Source organism: Pelodiscus sinensis, chromosome 2 (genome assembly GCF_049634645.1).
Source record: "Pelodiscus sinensis isolate JC-2024 chromosome 2, ASM4963464v1, whole genome shotgun sequence".
NCBI classification, from domain to species: domain Eukaryota; kingdom Metazoa; phylum Chordata; order Testudines; family Trionychidae; genus Pelodiscus; species Pelodiscus sinensis.
Window position 1 is genome coordinate 218954221 of NC_134712.1, and position 23998 is coordinate 218978218.

Below are 23998 nucleotides of genomic sequence, written 5' to 3' on the forward strand. Positions count from 1 at the left end.
GCCATTTCTCAGTCCCATGCCCTTTTCTGTGAGTTTTGCTTTTATCTCAAAATTAGTCATTTCAGCATTAAGGATCAAGTCATGAAATCAGTAGGATTACTCATGAAAACAAAGGCCTTCTCACAAATAAGCACAGAAGGATCAGACCAGATATAACTTGTAGCACCTTCAATAAGGCACCAAAATAGCATGATGCAAGAGTTGACATTCACAAGTTTATTCGATACAACATAAAATGTCAAAGACTTCAGTGCTAGACTTCAATTCCAAACCTTTCATAAAAAAAGAGGTTCTCAATAAGTTAAAACATTTATGAATACTGCAGTGAAGATTACAAAGATGGACAAATGTGCCAAATTCAAGAAGGAAACAGAGTGCACCTTATGAAATTCACGCTTGTTTTTAATGCCAATTGTATATAGCATGGAATAAGTTGGTTCACTATTTCATTATGTGATAAAGATGAGACTATGCTAATGTTGACGTTAAATACACAGAGTAAAAAACTGGCCTGACTGACGTCAATGATTTTTAAATCTTTGATTTCAGGAGGGCCAGGGGTTTCATCCTCAGTTCTTCTGAACAGAAGATATCATTTAAAATATATTAATTAGAACTGGGTGAAGTTTTCCAGAAAGAGAGAAAAGGTCAATGAAATTTTGACAGGGAGCATGTCATTGCCTCCATTAGTCCACACCAAAATTTCACTGGTCTGGCCTTAAGTAAACACATACCCAAAGAGTTATTTTCAACATGAGTCTGAAGTTTATTAATATTCAGCTTAACAAGCTTTTCCTACGACTGTAAATCTTTGTTCTTGTTCATGTATCACTATTCAAGACTAGTACATTGTTGCTTTATGCAAAGCAAACATTGGAATTTTAATGAATGGTGTTGTATTAAATCATGTTGCATGTATAAAAGGATATCAAAATGCCTGCAGAAATTCTTTGCAACTTGTATGACAATATGCTCAACCCATACACAATACAGAAAACCTCAGATGAATAATACTATATTGGGACTCAGCCCTTCAACTCGTAATTGAAGGAATAGTCTCCAAAGGCCAAACTCATTTGAGTTAAAATTGTAGGATCAGGCACTGGGAATATTCAATGCATTTCAAATAGATCAACGGTGATAGTATTACGTGAGCTGAAACACCAGTAAAAGGATACTAAACTGTACCAGTGAACACAGACTGATTTTATTAATTCCATAAGATCCTTCTGCCTGCTCATTGAAAACTATGTGCTCAGAAGCTGCCTGGGCGTTTCATATGAAACTAACAGCAAGTTAAGTGTGTCAGAATAATTAGCATTTGAAATATTTCTTATACATAAGACACTTAAATAAAACTTTTAGTCTAAACGTGTAGCATGTAAACGTATTTTGTGACAAGACTAAATGATTTATCTTAATACAGTAAATCATTTCAGCTGCATAAATATGTATTTTAATAAATTAATATAGCACCTTAGATCAATACTGTTTTATAACAAATTAAGAATATTCAGTTTTCAAATATTCAGAAATACCATTCTTCCATCTCAAGCGCAATATACCAACAATTGAAAAGGAAGCTAGTTTACATGTAATACCAAGATGTGTAAATATGGCAAAGTTAAGGCATATCACATTGCAAACTTAAGATAAGAATATAATGAAAACTTGTGAGTCACATCAGGAAACACGCTTCTGTTCTTTTTTAAAGTTACAGTATATAATCCAATATCTAGAAATGGAAACCATCTTTTAGGTTAACTAACCCCATCCACTGGCATAGCAACATTGTTTCTTACAACTCGTTTTCTAATATTCTATCTTATTGGGCTTCAAATACCCAAGAAAGACGCTGCCACCATGAGCCCTGGAATATTACTCAGCAGCTTAAAAAATCTCATGTTCAGGATAATTTCCCTAACATTTATTTTATATTTTTCATTCTTTAATTCCACCTGACTCATAATTATATCTCATTGCACATCTCAGTGCTAATAATTCCTTTTCCTCCTCAAATATTTTCCCTGTAAGCAAGCTATATATATTTAATGCTTTTAATTATTTTTGTTGCTGGTCTCTGAACTTTCTACAATTTGCCTACAGTTTTTTTTGTTTATGACACACCCAGAACTTAACATGGTATACCAGATGTGGCCTCAGCAGAGTCCTATAATGAAGGGGAAATCACATCTCCTTGCTCCATGACATGACACTTCAGCATATGCAATCCAAAATTGCAGTGATTGCCACCTCATATTGCAAAATGAATGTTTAATGTGTGGGCCATTCTCACACCAGGTCTCTTCCAACTTTATTGTTTTAAATTCCTGCCTGTATTTCTAACATCTGTGAGCCCCATTATATAACTCACCTCTCTATGAAGATGTTTATAACATCTTCAATTTTTAGCATTACTCATTAACATGTTCATCTTTCAGATTATTAAAGATGTTAAATAGGACCAGATCCCAAACTGTTCCTTGATTACATTATGAAGAGGATGAAACAATTAACTGAAGAAGCAATTAAAAGTGCATAATGGGCTGATTCAAAACACAATTTACATGTCAAGGCAGTATTTTAAAATCTTCCATTTTTATCCTTTTTGATTAATTGTAAGAAATAAAATACTTTGCCATAGCCACAATTTCCATATATACACCCATAGTTATTCCTTACCACCTCTCATGTTCCCTAACTCTAGAATTCAGAACTAACTGGTAATCAATTCCCCAGGACAAAATAAACTCAGACCATGTTATCTGCTATAGTTGGGCATCACGTAGTAGCAGACTGAAGTACATTCCCCTAAATGTCCAAATATAACCTAGAGTTCAACTCTTTAAAAAGCTTATTCTAGGCTACAACCCTGCAGATAATAGGTTAAAGCAATATCAGGCCTTGATCCTGTATCTGAATCTGCTGGCATGGACACTTTACCCATTCATTTCAGGATCAGGCCTAATGAAGGGTCCACTTCTACTATGCTTATTGATGTTGAATTGGACTCTAGAATAGAGGTGGACAAACTGCGGCCCAGGGGCCACATGTGGCCCATGAAGGTTCCAAATGTGGTCCACAAGACATTTTGTTTACTGTTACTCACATGCAGGGATGCCAGATTCTGCTGGTTTCTGTCCACGTAGTTTTTTCTCCTACTGGTATTAATAAAGTGACATGCACATACAGCAAGACCACGTGAGGTGAGGTGTATGCTGATCACACACAACACTGACTGTGAGAGCAAATACTACACTCCTTCTGCATCCAATCAAAGTGCTGCTATGGTTCAATCAGCACACCCTGCAAATACTAGGTAAAAAGTGCAGTTAGCAAAATGACTCTGTCCTGGGAGACCATCTTGGTTACAATAATCTCGCAGTCCACTAAAATGAATGAGGACCACTCCTATGGCCCATTCACTAGCCTAGGTTGCCCATTGCTGCTCTAGAAGTTTCAATAGGATAACTGGGAAGAATGATACAACATAATGTGACTACAGGAGGCAGAATCAGACCCTAAGTAACTGTAAACCTAGCTTTTGGTTAGCTTGACTTCTTGTAATGGTATAGTCTCATAAGGTTCAAGAGACACTAAACTTTCAATTCTGAATACTGACAAAAATTAGTGTTTGCAAAAGAATAAGGATACAATTTAAGACACCTGTGAAAAAATTCATTACCTAATTGATGAATTATCTGTTTTTTTAGAATACTAACTTCCAATATTTCTCATCAACTCTGTTTTTTCTTAATGACCCCTAGGAGTTTTGTAATAGAAAGGAATTTGGCAAACTATTCAATTTCCTGACTCTACTTGTCAATTATATACAAAAATTGGGAAGAAAATAGTTTGTCTGAAGAAAAAAAGCAATGAATGAAATGAAAGAATCAAAAGTGAATCCAAGGATAAAAAGCAAATTTTGAAGACATACCACATTTACAAAATAATACAATCCATGTTATTTCGTGCACAGTCATTTATTCTAGCTCCATGATTTACAACTTGGACTCTTAAGGATCACATGAAGTGGTTTGTTTCCATTTCTTATTATTCTGTAAAAAGCACCATGGTTACAAGGGTTGGGTTAATCGTCTTTTTCTACAATCACTTCTCCATGAAGCACCTTTCTTCTCTGTCGCAGCATATGAAAGTAGAGTTGTGGAAACACTTGATCAAAGAATAAATAAACAAATTAGATGAAAATAGGGAAAATACTTTTCTAACCGTACACTAGTAAGTTAAGGAAAGGTTATGGCAAAACACTGTTTTGCTTACTATGGCAAAGTATGACTAAATAGTGATGTGCCAGTTCACCTCACTGAACTCCACGTAGGGAGGGAGCCATTTATGCATCGATCTCCCTCTAACACCCATCTGTGGAAAACAGGATCAGTGACTTCTCAGCAACCTCTATGTCCCTATGGTCTCTTCAATGTGGTCCAGGATCTGTACTAAGGGAGGCTTCTGTGGGCTAGGGCTGAGAAGAAATGGCACATTTTTTTCCCCTGGTCCTAAAGAAATTGTTGTAGTGCCCTCCCTGCTTCACCCCTTACCTCTCATTGGGCTTTCTGTGCTGCTCATCAATGTAGTATCTTATAAATTCATTAATACAGTGAACTTATCTTTTCAATAGCCCTCTCAGGCAAGGTGGTGTTATTATCCATACTTCACAGATGAGACAAAAGAGACTCACTACAGAGAGGTTAAAGCCAAAAGTGTCCACTAATTTTGGGCGCCCAGTTTGAGGTGCCTAGAGCCTGAATACTCTTTTTACATTTTACAAGTTCAGCTAATACCGGAATGTCCACACTTTTGCATGGTTGTCATCTTTAAAGTCATGTATGTAAAAATGCTGAAAATGGCTGAGAACATAAAAACCGGATAGTACAACGAATACCAGTGATGAGTGAACTTGGCGATATTCTGAACAAGAAGAACTGCCAGGCTTGTAGATATTTCCATCTTTCCTCTAACTCAGACATTCTAAGTTTAAAGTGCCCTACAGGCAGAGTGTTGGACTCCTATTTTATAGATGCACAGCTCTCAATGACTTCAGTTACAGCTTTATGTGCTAAACACCTATGAATATCAGGCCATGAGTGACTCAGGTAAGGCATCCAGAAAATGAAAAACACATGATTACTTCCACTGAACTGACTTGTCCAGTATCACATGAGAACACTGTGGTATAGGCAGGGATAGACTCCATCCTTTCTCTTCCTGAAGTCCCCTGCCTCCTTTACTACACACCTTCTAATTTCTGCAACAAATGAGACAGGGTCATAGAGATAACAGACTCCTTCACTATGTACCCTGGAGTCATACCCAGAGCACAGACTATGCTGTGCACTGAATAAAACAGGGATTCTGTGTGTGTGTGTGGGGGGGAACACATCATTAAAGACTGGTGGGTATAATTTCCAAAATCATCTAAACGATTTAGGATCCAAAGTTCCATTTTCAAAAGAGATGTATGTATTTAGGAGTCTAAATCCTCCTGAATACAATAATATTTAGGAGTCCAAATCACTCAGGGATTTTTGAAATTTTAACCATAATACATATGCACCAGGGTGCCTGACTTTGCAACCTTAATGTTTTTTAATCGTAGAACTGTAGTAGTAAAGGAAGATCAAGAGGTCATCTAGTCCAGACCCCATACTGAGACAGGATTAACTATACCTATACATCATTTATTTGTGTGTAATTTCCTAATTTTAAATAAACTAATCTGAAAAAAACTTCTCCTCCCTATATAACTGTACTGACCCTTTTATAGATTATCAGCAGGGTTGAAATCTTAGAGGTTCAAAGCATGGATCACCTGAGCTAATGCCTCAACACACAGCAGTAACAATAACAGGGTGTTATCTGCTATGGGCCAGACACTAAAAAGGGATGAGACACATAGGAACATAGGGGTTATTATTGTGAATCAGACCCACTGTCTATCTCACCCTGTGGCCAGTACCAGACGCTTCAGAGACCAGCATAAAAATCATATACTTAAGTAGATGTGGGATAAACTGTCCTTCACATTAGAGCTCATCCCGGCCTTTTAACTGTTAAACATTTTGACTTAACCTTTGAAGCAGGAGATTTATTTATGTTATAATTAATTATAACATGTATAGACATTAAAAATGTGTATTATAACTGTGGATATTCCCTTTAGCCATATGAACATGTAATTTGTTTTTGAATCTTGCTAAATTCTTGGCCTCAGCAACCTCCTAGGGAAAGAGTTGTACATTTAATTACACATTGTGTTATTAGCAGTATCAGTTTTGAATTTCTCATCTATTGATTTGACTGAATGTTCCCTTCATCTTCTGTTATGAGACAGGGAGAAGACAAACTCCCAATTTCCCTTCTTAGTTTACTGGCACATTCAAAAAATTCTAAGAGATTAGTGAGACATGATTTTACTTCACAGAATCCATGCTGGTTAGAGCCTATCAATCATGATATTCCAGGTGCTTTGTTATTTAATTATCATTTCAAAAAATTGTCAGATATAGCTGTAGAGCTTACTGGTCTAAAATTTACAATTTTCTAGTGGATTTCACATATATTTGAAAAACAGTACAGAAATACTACGACCCAACAAGCTAAGAGTGTAGTCCACATTCTAGAAGGCAATGTGTTGTAATGGTTATCTATGCTTCTGCCCTATCTCCTAGTATAACATTCCTCAACCTGCCACAACCTGTCTCTGTCCTCCCTCCACCTCTCCTATTCTGGTCCTATCCAAGCCTCCACTCCCAGGCTGCCACTTTCTTCACTGCTCAACTCCCCTTGCCTCAAATCTGTCCATCTCCTGTTCCTACCCCCACAGCCTATAGACCCTAGCATGTCTCCATCCCTCCCCAGTATGCCTCATGCTAATACAGCTCCTTTTTCTTCCTTTGAATCAGACTGCTTCTCTATTTTGTCTTGGTGCCAGAATAGGGAGCACTGAGAATGCAGGAGAGAGACAGTCTCTCTGCTATCACTTTATGTGTCCAATAACAACTTCCAGTCCTCTCTGCCTGATCTGACACAAACTCAGCAATGTCCTGGAAGAGCAGCATGCTCTGTGCTGTTGGACCAAACCTCTGCAGGAGTGCATTGCAGCATGTTCAGTGCAGATGGAAATTTTAGAGACTTTTACTGCTAATCTCTAACAAACTTTTACTAAACATGTGCAAATGGTGACTTTCAGAGGATAATTTTGGATGAATTTTTGTGAAAATTGCAAAATGCACATCCCTGACACCAATAAGTCCAAATTTCAAGTCCTTCCTCTAAACAACAGAGGGGCTAGATCTTCTCAGCAAAATGATAGCAGGATTCTTTTACATAAACAAAAAGTCTTATTTTCCCCTAACCAAGTCATTTTTCAGTGAAGCTTTCCAAATATATTCAGCCTGAGGCAGACACTTGGAATGAAAAATTTCACCCTGAGCAGTTACTGTGGCAAAATTTTAACTAACTTGGCCCTATAAAGAAAAATATTAGGTAGAATTAACCGGAGGCATCACTGTGAACTCTGCCTATAATGTATTATTGTGTTGTTGCTATTATTAAAGTATAATAATACTTACATGGTATATAGGAGGCCATGACAATAATAAGGAAGTAGTAGTAGTCAAAAGAGACATTATATTTGTTGGGAAGTCTCAGGGAAAAGATGCCTGTTTTCTTCACATATGGTAATGCAGCATAAATAGTTAGAAGTTCACCAACAACTCCAACAGGATACAAGATGATAAAAAAATTGTATCTGAAGAAAAACAAATCTAAGAATTATTTTCTTGAAAGATAAATTCATGTGGTAACATCACCTCTTTAGATGATTAGTGGCACAGCAATGAACTATAGTAATTTCCTGAAAGAGAAAACCAAGGGCCAGATTCTCATCTGGTGTAAATAAGCACAGTGTCACCGACTTTAACAGAATTATGTTGATTTTTATTAGATGAGGATCTGGCCCTAAGCCCTCACATTTAGACTGCAGTAATGCCAAAATGCTTTAATGTTTTCCCAATGTTAAAAGATAAACATTCAAAGTATGGAAAACAGTTTTGTTGTCCAATAATCTCTTTTTTGGTTGATCTACAGAGCCTGACCCTGGTGCCATTGATTGGTCTGGGAGCAGGTGTGGATCAACACTAAATAGGAATAAATGTTTTTGTCACTGTCTATGCACAGTGGACCAACTGCATCCCTTCTTCATTGTAATTCTGTTGAAGTTAATGGAATTTTAAGATACCTATGAAGTCTGTTTCTTCCATTGCCATCTGGGGAATCTAACCATGTACTGCATCTGCCACTTGCATGAATGGGAATTACTGATGCAAAAGCATCTGTGTGAGAGACCAAGCATCTTAATGGACTCGTTTTAGATCAAACAGACCAACTCCCAAATAAATGTTAAAACAAAGGCATTGAAAGAAGCCATCTACTTAAAATACCATATGCTACATACAGAGTGGAAAAATAAGAAACTGAAATCAGCAATGGTTTTGAAAAATTCTCATGCAAGGTAAGGAATACAAATGCAATCATTCATAATGAATTGTTCTCTTGAGTTCAGGCTGGGGGAGGCAATGACAGCTGCCTCACAAGGTCTAAAATAAATGTAAAATATGTAAAATTCCATGGCCAAGCTAGAGGAGTTTTAAAACAGCAGCAACTGAATATGAAACTGTAGGAATCAATGGATTTGGAGGGCTCACAGGTTGAACAGAACAGAGTAGGTAAGATGTAATAAGTAACAGATGGCATAACCCCAAATACAGTGCAGCCATATTCAGAAGAGAAATAAACTAAAAACAGAGTATTGGGAATTAAAATGTAGGTGTATTCATTCTATTTAAAAGGGAAAGACACTGCTTTTAAAATTCAAAATAAAAAGCTAGTGATCCCAAAGCAATAAATAAAAATTTATTATGGTTTACATGAGTATATTCATACATAGCTATATACACAAAAAAGGACCAAACTTGTCAAAGGAAGGGATGGGGGAGAGGTAGGAGGAAGAGAGAAGATAAGCCAATGGATTTGTGCCCATTCATATTACAGGGTAGCTATCAATTTCCCCACTTGCCAGCCTTTAGTGAAATAAGTGATAGAAGAACACATTTTCAAATGTTTTCCAGTATATTCCACGCACATATAAGGTTCTTTTGTCAGAATGACTATTTTTTATATTGCCTTATTATAATTTGAATGGAAAAAGCTTCTAACTTGGAAGTATGGGGAGTATCTGATAATTTGATATTTTTAAATGTGTTTCTAAATGTAAAGCCTAAATATACATTTAATTAAAAACAGGGGATGCTTTTTTTAAAATTGCCATTTAGTCTTAAACATGCCCAAACCTACCACTTAGTGTACAAGCAGAAAGACAAGGCATTATAAGAATGAACAAAAATATCAGCCATATCAAAGAAGTGCATTAGAAGCACCAGAACTGTTGTTTACAAAACAAAAATATAGCAAAATAAACAAACTTATACTTTTGAACAAATAATCATCTATAATGAATTTAAAATAAGACTGTTATCTGCTTCCTAAAAAAGCAAAGTCTGTTCTGGATTTATATTTACTTTTCCTTCAATAACTACAGAGAATGCAATTTATCACATTAAGCTTCATGGCAAATATCCAACCTACACACAATCAATAATATATTGTACATACAATAATATACTCAACTATTGACATCCAGAGGTGGATTAAGCTTTTGGGGGTTGTAGGCCAGAGCAAATGGGTGCCACTCCCCATCCCTTCCACTTGCAGTGTCTCCTCTCCCCTGTGCTCCTGCCAAGGAAATAGGATCAAGTGCATATATGAGGAGCACCGGGTGGGTGGATGGAGTGGGAAAGCTCCTAGCCTAACTCCACTCCCTTGGCAGAAGTGCCAGGTGGGCGGAGAGGGGCAAGACCCAACATCCCTGGCAGGAGCAAGTTGTGATGTGGGGATATCCATTTTTGGCTCCATTGGCCCAGTGGCTAATCTGCCATTGTTGACATCTCAAGTCAAGGTTACTTCTATAAAAAAATGCCCTTGTTTTTTGGGCTAAGTTAGTTAAAATATCAATGAAGGCTTTGTAAAACCTTTAATTAAATCATAACTGTAATACAGAATAAGGCACAAAGCCTGCAAGGTGATCAAAGCACATAACTCCCAGGTACTTCACAGGATTGAATGGGCACTCTGGCCCCAATCCTGCGAAAACTTATGTATGTGCTCAGCCCTTTTCACTTTGAGTCGCCTCTTCGCAGTCAGCACTCATGGTGTCTAAGGTCAAATTGGGATTTAAGTTTGCAAATAACTAGATTTCTGGCATCAAAAGTTTTCTTCTTTTTGGCATAGTCTAAGATGTTATGATCATTTTTTAAAAAAGATGTTGTGAAAGCTTTGTTATCTGACATTCAGGGAACAGCAGCTGACAGTTAACTGAATGTACCAGATAACAAAGCAGACCTTGCTGGCTCCGCTCTGGGCAGAACCGGCAGCCCATCCAGCACTCTGTTAAATTCAGACTTTGTTAATGGCTCGGGGCAATGCCAGTTAACAGAGTTTTCTGGTTAACAGAGTGCCAGATAAAGAAGCTTTTATTGTAATTTAGTTCATTTTAAATTGTATTCAAAATCCAGCTTTAAGCTTATAAAAGTTAAAAGGTAATCCTGCAAGCATAAGAGAAAGGGATGACTAGTAAATTAAAATAACTATCAAACACAGAAATTAAAACACAAATTGCATCCAACTATCTGAACTAAAATATCCTTTATATTTTAAAACCAAATGGCAATATTCCTAAATAACAAGGCAACCAAGTGCATTCTGCTGACACAAAGCTAAAGCTCACACATCTATTCTCCTGTGTGTTAGCTCAGCATGCATGAAATTAGCATGCACAGAACTATGAGAAACTAAACTGCAAGACATCTCCACCTGGCCCATTTAATGAAGTATGGCAAATGGTTGAGCAGGCTGAATGTGTAGAAGGAATATCGTGTAATCTCTGTCACAGTCCAAACGACCAGAAAAAGAATAACGCTCTCCTCATTCTGGATCTGTGAAGGTATAAAGAACCAACAGTTTCTTCACCCTTAAACTTCTTTGCTATACAAGCAGCAATAGACTTCCACTAACGACATTTGGAACAGAACTAAGAATTTGAGAAGAATGAAAACTTGGTATAAAAAAAAATCAGCAAATATAGTCACTATCATGTTAACTTTTCTATTACAAGTATTCACCAACATAGAAACATTTTGCTAATTGTACAGTACAAAATAAATACATCAAAACACTGAACTATTAAATTGATTTTATTCCTTCTTTTGCATACCCTGCATCTGCCCTTTCAATTTGCTCTTTTTCTGCTGTTTTTTCCTTTCTCAAAATATTATATATCATATTTCTCTTCCATTTGTATAGACTGGACCAGGGGTTCTCAAACTTTATTGCACTGCAACCGCCTTCGGACAATAAAAATTACTGCATGATTGCAGAAGGTGGGGGGGGGGGACGGACCAAAGCCGGAGCCCATCTAAGCCCCACCACCCTGGAGGTGTGTGAAGCAGGGGTGAGGGAGGGGACACAAAGCCCAAGTCCCATTGCTCATGGTGTGGGTGTCAAAAATCCAAGGACTTCATCCACAGCCAGGTGGCTTATAACCTGAGCCCCACCACCCTGGGCTGAAGTCATTGGGCTTCAACTTGGGCCCAAGAAGCATGGCTTGGGTTTCAGTCCCACGCCCCAGAAAATCTAATACCGATACTGGCAATTAGGGATGTTAGATTTTGGGTAATTGAATAGTCATGTAACTGCAGGTATTCTTTGCAGTTACACAACTATTCAAGAGTCCTCTGTATCAGGGGCAGCAACGTGGGGTGCTAGGCAGGAGCCAGTCCATGAGGGGAGCCAGCTCTTCTGTTCACCTAGCCCAACATTCCTCAAAGTGGGCCCACATTGAGAAAGCCGCTAGCTGACAATTCCGCTTTGTTTATCTAAAGGGCCCATAGCCATGGAGCCTCACAGCTCCAGTTCACCATTTCTTGACAAGGAGAGCTGTGGGAAGCAGCAACTGCTTCCTGTAGCTCCCCTTGGCTAGAAATGGCGAACTGGAGCCAATGGGAGCTGCAAGACTCCATGGCTATAGAGCCCTTACAGAAAGGGGAGCAGCCAACTAGTGGCCTCCCCAAAGTGAGCCCATGACTCATGACTTAGCCCATGACTGTTGTTGCTTCCCCCACTCATGCTTATTAATGTCTCCTGGGCACACTAGACAATACCATTTTGTTTAATGTGCTCCATGGACTACAATGTGAAATCTGATAGCAGGAAAACCAGATGGAGAACTCAAGGGTTTGCAGGACAGTTAGGCAGCTGGGAGTGAGTTGGATCACTGAATGAGGAGCAGAGAGAGGACCAAGAGATGTGGGTGAATATACTCCTCTGCAGTGTTTTAAAGATTAAAGTTTTAAGTCATCAGCCAATAAAATATCTAACCTGCAGCTTAAAAACATCAGATTTTTTCAGAGTAAGTGTGTAAGTGTGGGGGATACCCAGCTATGCAAAGAAAATGGTTAGAGATCTTTTACAAATAGTAACTACTGAGAAGAAGAATTATACACAAGCGATTTAATAATTTGCATTAAAAGGGGATGAATTTTTAAATAGACTTCCATGCCTGAAGGTTAAAAACCTTCAGGAATCCAGTGACATTTTTTAATACAAACACAAAAGAAGGAACATTGTTTTTCAACAAAATGCAACAGTGACAAAGCTTTAAAGCTTTTCAAATATGAACAGTCACAACTAGGAGATGCACATACTCAGTACCTTTGAAAATCATGCCCAATGTGTGCAAAAAGGAAACAAGATTAATCTTTTATAAAAAATATAAGAGGAATAGGATACATCGCAATAATGAAAGCAAAAAAAAAAAAAAACCCAAACCAAAGTACAGAGATATTCAAATACAGGTGGTCCTCAAGTTACGAACGCATCGACTAACGACTGTTCGTCCTTACGACCAACCTCCCATTAAGCCGGTCCCCAAGTTACAAACGTGATCCGCGCTTACAAACATTTAAATGAATGGGGTCCGACTTACGAACAGATCAAGTTACGACCAAGTGTTTGGTACGTAACTCATTCGTAAGTCGGGGACTATCTGTATACAGCTAAGGGAGAAGAGAATTATGCTAGTCTTCCCCTGAAACAGACTAGAGGCTAATACTGATAGCTAAACCTGGATTCAGGTCACAATGTTAAATCCAAGCAATAGTGTTTTGAATAAATACGTAGAGAATTCCATGTGATTGCCTAGTAAATCTAGACAAATAGTGGGATCTGAGGCTAGCCAACATCAGTAACAGACCTCTAATTACATGTGGCCTCATATGACCCTGAATGTTTAGGATTGGTAAGAAGAAACAATGTGAAATACATTCAGAAAGACATTTAAACATGGGGATTTTTTGAAAGTAGTTCGATCTACTGTATTGACATCAAGATAAACAGAGCTGGGTGGAGACAGTTTAGTCCATTACACAAAAAAGTTGAATGATGAGAATCAATGATATAGCCCTAGCCTTGATCAATTAGTCCAACATAACCAACAAATTGTTCACTTCTTGAACATTTTTTTCTTTTATAAAAGAAAAACAGGTGGTACTTAGCTTAAAAAAACCTTTAAAATAAACCTCCTATGTATCACAAAAAGGGAGGTAAAGAATACAAAGTGTACAAGAAAGTTCTTCTCTGTGAACAGATGAAAAAGGAATCGACAATGAATGTAATTTCTGACTGTTATATCTCATCAGCAGTTAGGCAGGTGCCACCTGCTGGTAAGAAAGTTAAAAGCTCAGCACCATGAGTTAGGAAAGTTCCGACCCCAGCCAACCACACAGGAGCACAGACCTAAACGTTGAGATCTGTTATTCAATATTTACATTTAGACAATAGAAATTTCAGCCCTGCAAATTAAATAAAATTCACACAAACTGTAAGTCCTAGTCCATTCATTACAAGAGTATTAGATTCCTTGGATCATTCTTCCTGGGACTAATCCTATAGAACCTACACTAAACCTATAATCAACCACATAAATCAGAGGTTCTCAAACTGTGGTCCATTGGCCACCAGTAGTCGGCAAGCTCCAGCACAAGAGAATGAAGGGCTGCCTGCCCACCTAATTAGTGTGGCTACATTAAATTAGGGGTCCGGATCCTGGAACCTTACATAAAAAGTGCAGTGGTGACCTTGGGGATGGAACACAGGGTAGGTAGGGGTGAAATGGGGGAAATAGGAGAGAGGTGGGGAGCAGTTGAGTAAGAAGAAGGGGTTAGGGGGAATTTGGGACATGCAGGTCTGCAGCAGCCAGAGAAAGAAGCAAATTTTCCCAGCTCCAGGGCTGCAGCTGCCGGAAAGAGATAGCCCTCCTTTCTAGCCTCAGCTCTGTGGTACAAACTGTGTGCTTTTCTTTGTAGAACAAAAAAAGATAATTGTTGTTAAGGGTTTTCTATATAGCGCTTTTATCCAAAGTGCTTTACGATAGTTAGCCAACAATACAAACAATATTTAGAAAAAAATCATAAAGTGATGCACTGAGACCGTCAGTAATTTTAAAGTGGTCTGCAAGGAAAAAAAAGTTTGAGAACCTAAATATCATTTTCAGGGACCATTTAGGTAATTTTCATATTCTGAAAAATGTTCTGTTTTTTAAATAACAGTCTATTATACTGGCATGCTTTGAACATATATTAATTTTTAACATTTTGAGAATGGTATTTTCTTTGTAGTTTGTATTAAATCCTGTGTAAAATGTCATAGCAGCATTTATCCAGATGCATTTGGTTTAAGAATGATTTCCATTTGTACATTCAACACATGCTAATTTAAGTTCTTTTTCAAAGTGGAGTGTTTGACAGTGTGGTACATTTGTTGATGAACAGAAGCGCTTGCCTTTGATCTTGCTTAACAGATAGACCAAACCTGGCAGCAACCCAATGTATCTTAGTTGTCCCTCTTCAATGGCATTTACCAACATCCTGGGAGTTAGCAACTGTAAACTATAGGCTTGATCCTGTAAGTTCTCTACCTGCAGAACTGTTACTAAAGTTTGAGTGAGCTCGCTGTACAGAGCATTTGCCAGATCCTAAATAGTGTTAAATAGCACTTCCTGCTAAAATAAGCTTTGTATTAATATACAGCCCTTCCTGTAAGGAGTAAAACAGAATTTGTTCATGCACCCACCTGTTTTATACTATGTGTTATAAGCCACACCATGAAGATTCTTGAACTCACTTGGACCCCAGTCACAAGCACAGAGGTGCGAACTATTCCTTAAAAAGAGAAATATATGATCTATATCCCACAAATAATGTTTATAATCAATTAAGTGAGATATTAAAAGTAAAAGACTCACCAACTGCACAGTGGACTACCTGTCAATAAGAATAAGTATAAATTAAAAGTTACTGGTTTAAAATAATTGCACTGATTGTAGTACAGTATACACAAATAAATCTAAACTTGCTCCTAGTCCTTTACTCCTTATTCAGACTACACTTTCATTTACTTTAACAGCACCAAAAATTAAGATTTTAGCACTAAATTCTGTGAGGTGCAAGTACCCTAAATTCGTGTGTCTGACTCCTCAGAGAATCAGGCCCTTGATGTGTAATGCCGCTAAATCAAGACTGGCTTGCTTACCAAAGGAACTTTCACATAAGGCTGATTTTCATATACTGTACATATATACACATGCCTTACCCTTCACTTTCATCAAAACCAAACCTTAGTTTCACATGCAACTCCTTATCCAGATCAGAATTCTTCTGGAAAATTTATAGCAAGATACACAAGGTGTTTCAGATATATAAGGATTTTCACATTTTCTTTGTTGTTAATTTTATAAAGTTTTATTAAGTCTTTTGGCTAGTGTTGATGGGTTCAGGTAGAATTATTTAGACATATAAAGGTATTATTATAATATATATTATAATACAAAAACCAAAACACAGATGACCACACATGTTCAAAGAGGCACATGTATTATATACATGTATTATATACCCATATCAACCTGTTGCATACTTTCCAAGTGCATGCAGCCTCCAGAGTGCTTTGTAAAACACGCATAACTCCTTTGTGGAAAGTCATGGCTCAGTGAAAAATTGGTAGCAAACCATATGGGGTATGTGGGTCCAGTTTGGAAGAAGCAAAAGAGAGAAAAGCCAAATCGGGGGCAATAAGTCTAGTAGGGGGAATGAGAGGGAAGCAATCACCTCTGGAGGATTGCAGAGTGTCTGCAAAGGAATAGGGACAATAAGTGGAGTCCTGCATAGATACAAAATTTGTATCCACATCCACCTCTGTAGCTACAAATGAGCCGCAGATATCCACACCCACAGATGTGAATACACATGGATATAAAGCTGATATCCATGGATTTGCGGGGTGCAAACCATAAGGAATGGAGTCCCTTTGTTACTTGCCAGATCCATCACTGAGTAATTCATAAGCATTTTTTAAATGTAAAACAAATCCTACGCAAATAATACAGTAAACTAGAATTAATGTTATAATATGTATCCATTTCCTTCAACCAACTTCCCCTTTTCCCCTAAAAACACCTTAAAAACAAATAAAGTTAGAAAGACTGGGACTTCTTAGATATTCTTTCATCTTTAACTCCATGTTAATGAAGTTTTGTTGCTGAGGGTAAATATTTTCCAATCAAGCAATGCAGAGCATTTAAAAATTTACCTCAAGCACAGCAAATGTCTGGAAAAATTTAAGTGTCTTTTGAATAGTTTTGTATATGCCTTTGTATGTTCCTTTCTGCATGTAAAACCGCGCCATGGCAATAGCCAATACCAGCCACCTAAAAAAAAGAAAGAGAATGGATAATTTTCATGAGAATTCTCAGAACACCCAGGTCCTCTAAATTATTCATTACAATACTTTCATCTCAAACATTAGGAGAACTCTGATTTTCTATTGGTGGTGTTTAAAAAGAGATTAAAATATAATTTAAAACATAGAAAAATCCATTAACTATTTAGCTCCAGTACCCTACTTTTTGGGAAAGTATAGAGAGAGTGCCTTGTTTCTCTTTGCAAAGAGTCCTCTGTGATACATAGCTAAGGTATTCTTTTTTCCATCATATGGACCACATCTTTATTATTCAGAGAGTATACATTCATGTATTTTAGCTGTTTTAAACATGACTTAGCATGTAGTAAAAAAAAAAGTGCCAACTCCAGATCACCAGGAACTGATATATCCATATACCATGGATTGTCCCCTAATGGAAAACCTCTGAAAGGCTAGGAGTAATAGTTCTGAACTATTGTGCTTTTTCACATATAATGTCAAATCTTAAATTGCTTATCATGGTTTCACAGTGTTAAGAAATTGAAAAATTTACATTAAATTAAAAAAATATTTCAATACATGTATTTTGGTTTCTTAACACATATTGTATAGTAAGCACTATGGCCAACATTTCCAAACTTGGTCTCAATCGTGCAAAAAGCTCTATGTGAAGGAAACCCTGGCAGCAGGGTTCCAACCACAAAAAGCTCTTTGAAGGACTGGTGCATGGCGACTTAAGGCCAAGACTGGCAAAAGCAGCTAGTGACTCTGAGTAAGGATGTTAAATAACAGTTTACTAATTAAGTAGGTGATGGAAATTCCAGCAACTACCAGACTACTTGATTGGCACTTCCACATTCTTCCTTTGAAATGTACAAGAGCCCTTGCTGGGGCTCTTGTACATTTCAAAGGAGGAATGCAGAAATCCGTGTGCAGCCTGGAGCCAGCGGGTAGTCTCTTGTTCATTTCAAAACAGAAGCGCCCTCCTGGAGCCCAGAGTAAGAGGGGGACACAGAGTCCCCCGCTGACCCTGGGCTCCATGTTGTGCTGCCAATTTGAAATACCACGTGGAGCCCAGGATCAGCTGGGGAGACTCTAGCTGACCCAAGGCTCCCTGCAGCACTGCCCCTTTGAAACGCCACCTCATCATTTCAAAGGGGCAGTGCCGCACAGCTGAGCCCGAGATCAGCTATGCAGTGCTGCTCCTTTGAACACCACCTCAGCATTTCAAAGTAGTAGTGTCCACAGCTGATCCCGGGCTCAGTTGTGTAGCACTGCTGCTTTAAAGTACCTTGTCTTCGCTCCCTTTGCTGCCTCTATCTGATAGAGGCAGTGAGGGGAGGAGGGGAAAATCAACTAGTTGACTAGCTATCCAATAAGCATTTGATTATCAGATAGTCGACTAGTCATTAACATCCTTAGTTCTGAGTGCCTGAACTATCCATCCTAAGAGACATATAGAGGTCCAATTTTCAGGAAGTGTTGTATACCCATCCTCTGAAAATCAGGTCAATTTAAAGTGTCTAAGGTTAGACACTCAAAAATCCAGGCACCCATAATCACAAGTCACTTTGGAAAATTTTGGCCAAGTGGTTAGTTCTGGAATTGACAATTTGGTAATCCCATACTGATATTAAGTGTGAAAAGGGTTTTTTGGTTGGTTGGCTGGGTTTTTTTTTTTTAAGATACCTTCTGCTTTTTAGTCAAATAAAAGCAATAATAATTGTTAATCAAATTAAGGCTCTCTTTATTGAGATTCAAACAAGTCTGAGCTAAAATACATTTTATAATAACCTAAGGCATATCCGATTGTTTCCACACAGTTAACCTGAATTTCATAAATATGTGTTTTCTAAACCGTGTGTCACATGCTCCATTGTTAAGATCTTTCTTTTCATTCATATAATGGATCATAAAGCTCACATGCAAGGAAGATGTCAGAAAATGTTTCATTCTGAATTCCTAGCCTTTGAGTGTTTAAATCTGAAATTTCTAGTTCCATTATGTACACAGCAACCAAAACACAAAAGCAGATATACACATATTTATATAAAAATACAGGAGTTATTCAATATTATCAAGTTCATTTTCACTTTTATCCTTCTGAATTCCATCTGGGTGAAAATTATCCACACATATTAACCCCTCTCCTACAACCATCACCTTAAAAGACAAATTAAACATTTGCTTCATAGGAACAGAGGAAGCCTGTGGAGTGCTTGGAAGCTTTGCAGCTCTCACTGGCAAGCTGCTTTAGTCCCTGCCATGGATAGGGGCTGAATTCCCTAAATTTTGCTTACATCAAGTTTTGTGGCCACTTGGCACAGAGGCTAGCCCTTTTAGGAGACTCAGGGACCTGCCTACTTGTGACAGACTCCTGTAAGAAAAAAGCCAAGTCAGACATACCTGGAAGGAATGAAATCCCTAGCTGCTAGCTGATTTTCTAAGAAGCCTGATAAAAAAGTTACCAAGGGTCAGCTAAGGTGGATCCTAGAGACAGGAAGCTCTTGAGGAATGCACCAAACAAGAGATCTTGTGTGCTTAGAGCAGGGGTGTCCAAACTTTTTTCAAAGAGGGCCAGATTTGATGAAGTGAACATGCGTGAGGGCCGACCATTTTGCCTGACATTCTTTGAACCATTAAAATTAAACGCAAATTAACTATTTTATGCAAAGTTTATTGCAAACAGCATACTTTTCATTTTGTCACATGGATGACAAATCTAAACAGGTGTTAAATCACTCTGCCTTTCATATCTGAAGGCCAGATGAAAAAAAAATCCAAGAAGCTGAAATATATGTCAGGAACATTGTAAAGTACATTACATATTATTGGTAATAAAGATTGTCTGTCAACTTTTAAGTTCAAAAAATATGAACAGGAACATAACACCAAGTATACATGTTGTGTCCAAATATATTTATAACTGATTTAGACCAACTGACATTAACTGAGATTTTACAATGTATTCATCTCAATACATATGGATTCGTTGGGGGCCATAAAAGATAGATATTGCCAAATTACCTGGGGGGCCGTATTAAACCAGAACACGGGCCGCAATTGGCCCGCGGGCCGGACTTTGGACATGCCTGGCTTAGAGGGACAGGGAATTCCAAATAGTGGCAGAAGGCTCAGCCGGTCAGAAACTGTGTGCTGCCCTAGATAAGGACTACTACTGACAGATCTCTGCACACCCTTCCTTGGCTCTTGGGAAGAATTCTTCCCATGTAGTGTCAAGAGGCCTGACTCTGGGAAAGGGACCTGAACTGAGGGAGAGGACAGCGATGAACTCTGGTAGCAACTGATAAACTGAGACTGACTGCGTCTCCCACAGAAGATGCTTGCTGGTAAGGGCTTGCTGATATTTTATTGTATCTTTGGTTAATAAACTAGATGCTTCAGAAGGCTATGTAAAACCTTGACCTTATTAATGATGTTAGGCAAAAGCGAGTCAGCGAGCACCCACAGCTCCACATTTTGCCAGAATGGGGCACTATTGGGTAGGTACACTCTATGAAAACAGCTATCTCCCTCTTCCAAGCCTTTCTTTGAATATGTGGAACTCACATGGAACTGGGCTCCACCATACACTACACATATGGATTCCCTTATGGTGCCCCTTCTACATCTATTCCACTGCATGTAGTGTAACTATCAAGGTTCCACAATGATGTACCACAGGTAAATTCTACTTCCTGCCCTGAGAATGAAGCAGAAGTGCCAGTTAAACAACACCCGTCGATACTGTTTAGCTTTGTCATGGGTGGTATAAACGCTGAGTACAATTTCTGTAAGGTGTAAAAGTAGAGGTGGTCTCCAGACACTGCTGAAATCAGTGGATGATTTTAGTGTCATCAATACATGTTATCTTCATAATAAGATGCCCAATGTTTTGTGTTTTATAGTAAAGTGTGTGTTGAGAATTATAATGGATATTTTTGGCAATATGGCAGGTGACAGCAGTATCTTTACATAAAAAATACCTGAGAAGCCATATTGTGCCCAACCAAAAAGGCAATAAGTATAAACTAAAGAGGTTCCCTGACTCTCCTATTGGAACAAATAAGGAACATGAAATGTCTTGTCTGACTTAAGAAAAATATAGGACTGCATCTTAGACCTTTTTACACAAGTACTTTCACCAACCATTTTATTTGGTCTTCAGCTTGCAAGGTTTTGGGGGGTTTTTTAAGTCCCACAAAATACTTTAAATGATAAATTTCTCTGAGGGAGGCATTCAGAGACCCAAAGGGCAGTTCGGTCTCTAATTTCTATTGACTTTCAATGGGTCTTGGGCATCTACCTGCCATTTTTGCTTTTGGAACATTGCCACTTATGCATTTACCAGCATGAATAATAATATATAATATCATATTAAAAAGAGGAGTTAGCACAATGATTGATAAACCCCAGGTATTTCTAGAATTTTATTAACAAGTATTGACTTGCAAGTGGATACACTTAACTGTACTAGCATTACCCTTCAGTGTCCCCCTTATGTTTATCTACTGTACTGTACTTTATCAGTGTGAAAAGATAATGAAATGTTTGTTTCTGTTTCTCCTCTCCCACATAAACAGAAGGGCCACTTTTACAAGTACTGCTGCCTCTCAACTATAAGTGGATTTGATGAGAGATGCTGCACTTGCTAGGATCAGAATATGTGTATTTCCACATTAAATGAGCACAGTTCTCATGAGCAAATGAACAACAAAGCAAGGGATGAACTTGTTGAGAATATGAGGAAACATATCAGTTCCAAACTAATAAAGAGTATGAACAATGAATAGGAACACTAATTAAAGCTGATACAAATATACCTTGATAAAGCCCCATGCCTAATTTCCACAATCCCTTATATAGAATAGACCAATGTCTATTAACAAGTATTAAAATTTGTGGGAGACTGACAATCATCAGATAGTCAACAGAAAATAAAATGAGAACATAAAACTGGCCATACTTGGTGAGACCAAAGGTCTATCTAACCCAGTCTACTGTTTTCCAACAGTAACTAATTCCAGCTGTACCGGAAGGAATGAACAGAACAGTTAAGCAACAAATGATCCATCTTCTGGCAAAGAGGCAAGGTATACCTTCCTGGCTAACAGCTATTGATGGACCTGTCCTCCATGAACTTTTCTAGTTCTATTTGAATCTGATTATAATCTTAGCCTTCATAACATCCTTTGGCAAGGAGTTCCACAGACTGACTGTGTGAAAAATCAGTTTAATTTATATGATTTATGTGAAAAATCAGTTTATGCAAATCTTGAAAAGGAATACAAATATGTATCAACCTCTGAAATATATACCAGAATTCCCCTAACGTTAAAACAATACCAATAGTTGTTTCTCCATAGGATGCTTTGGAGTGGCTGCTTCGGGGAGCCCTATGACAGCTGCCTCAACCGTCCTATGGACAGGTCCCAGGGCTGCCTAGGGGATTACTTGGGGTAAGAGGCCATTGGTGGTGGGAATTGGAGTCGCATGACAGCCTGCTCCACCTCGCTGCACTCTCTCAGCCTAATTCCGCAGCCCCAGAGCACTCTGCTTCCCACCATCACAGAGAAGCAGAGCACAGCAGGCTGGGAGAGGATAGCTGGCCAGGGAGGTCAGAGCATTGGGGCTCCCACCACTGCAGTGAGTGCGGAGGCAAGGCGCGGGCAACGGTTCCAGGCTCTCCATAATCACCAACTCACATTGCTCAGAGAAGGGGCCTTATCACATTTTCTCAAAAAAATCCATTATAATACTAAACATTATTTAAATGCACCTTGGGATTATTAACAGTTGCATCCCAATTCATTCACGTTGGAATGGCTCTACCTCTAGTTGAATTGACAACAAAAACTGAAGCGTGACCTAAACCAAATTCAACCTGGCATATAGCTGCAACTCGACTGATTGTATTGAATTTTGTCTGCTTAGGTCAGGGCTGAATTTGGCCTGTAACCTCTGTTTTCAAACACAATGCTGAGCCAGGGATTTATTGAGCAGCAAGTTGGGGGAGCAGGAGGGAGCTGGGAGAAATTAATGTATTCAAATAGTTTCGATATCAGTTAACTATTTATCAGTAAGGCTGCTCAGATTGAAGCCAAGATGGTCTTTCAATACAACAGTAGTAATGTCTTGCAGTTTACTCTTAACGTGGCAGGTGGAAGACGCTAATAGAAGTTGCCTGGCTACTAAGCGCTCTCCCAAACAAGAATTTGAGTTAAAGCCACTCAGTGCGGCTGGGAGCCAGTGGGTCTCCAGCTTTCTTAAACCACTGATGCGTCCTCGGTGGGAGGAAAACGGGGAATCCTGCTGTTACAGCCACTTCGCAGCCCCTCCACTCCGGAAGCCTTCGCGGGCACCGTTCTAGAGCCCGGCACGCTCCGTTCTTGAGCTCCGTGGACCCTGCAGCGCCCCAGCGGGCAGCCAGCCTGGCCAGGCAAGCCCTGCCCAGCGCGGGACCGGGAAGACCACAGCCTGCCGCTCCAGCGCAGCAAGCCCCGGCGGCGGGAGGGGCCCCTCCGCAAGATCCCTCCCTCCAGCCCCGGGGAGCAGCCGGCTCAGCGTGCGGCGGCCGCAGCGACTTACACCTCAGGGCGCCCCGCCCGGCATTCCCGGCTCTGGCTATACTTAACCTCCCCGCCGGGCTGAGGGGTGACGCGCTCGCGCTGCACCGTATTAGGCAATGGCAGGCGGCGAGGGCTAGTCCCGCAGGCAGCCCCCGCTAGACCAGAACGCCGCCCCACGCCTTTCTGCCCCAGCCCCCGCCCGCAAGGCCTGGCCGCCCCGGCCCCCCGCTGCAGCCCCCTCGCCCCGCCGCGCCGGACCAGCCGCGGCCCCTCCCCGGCACGCACCCGGCGGTCATGGCGATGTTGTAGCCGATAAGCCAGGCTGTGGCCAGCGCGCCCAGGCTTCTCTTCCTGCCCTTCTCCTTCTCCTCCAGCGAGCCGTTGCCGGCCCCGTCCTCCTCGCTGGACGCCATGGTTCGCCCGAGGCCGGGGAGAGACGCGCGGCGGAGGAGGGGCGCAGGCAGGGGCAGGGCTGAAACCGCGCTGACAGCTGGAGCTGACTCGCTCTCACCCCATCTGTCTTCAGGGCGGGCTGAGCT

At 39.5% G+C, this 23998-nt stretch overlaps 1 protein-coding gene across 2 annotated transcripts; it reads right to left on the reverse strand.

Annotated features, from left to right (window-relative positions):
• Positions 1–240: 240 nt before the first annotated feature.
• HACD1 (3-hydroxyacyl-CoA dehydratase 1) lies at positions 241–23998 on the reverse strand. Of its 2 annotated transcripts, none has more exons than XM_075922465.1 (7): positions 23745–23998; positions 16780–16897; positions 15437–15455; positions 15265–15347; positions 10951–11072; positions 7593–7771; positions 241–4173 (listed from the first exon to the last, which is right to left on the reverse strand). In XM_075922465.1, the coding sequence occupies exons 1-7, from the start codon at positions 23870–23872 to the stop codon at positions 4091–4093; spliced, it is 732 nt and encodes a 243-aa protein (XP_075778580.1). In that variant the 5' UTR covers positions 23873–23998; the 3' UTR covers positions 241–4090. The 2 variants fall into 2 exon arrangements, with proteins under 2 accessions (XP_075778580.1, XP_075778579.1); XM_075922464.1 differs by having other exon boundaries at positions 243–4173; positions 15265–15353; positions 23745–23996.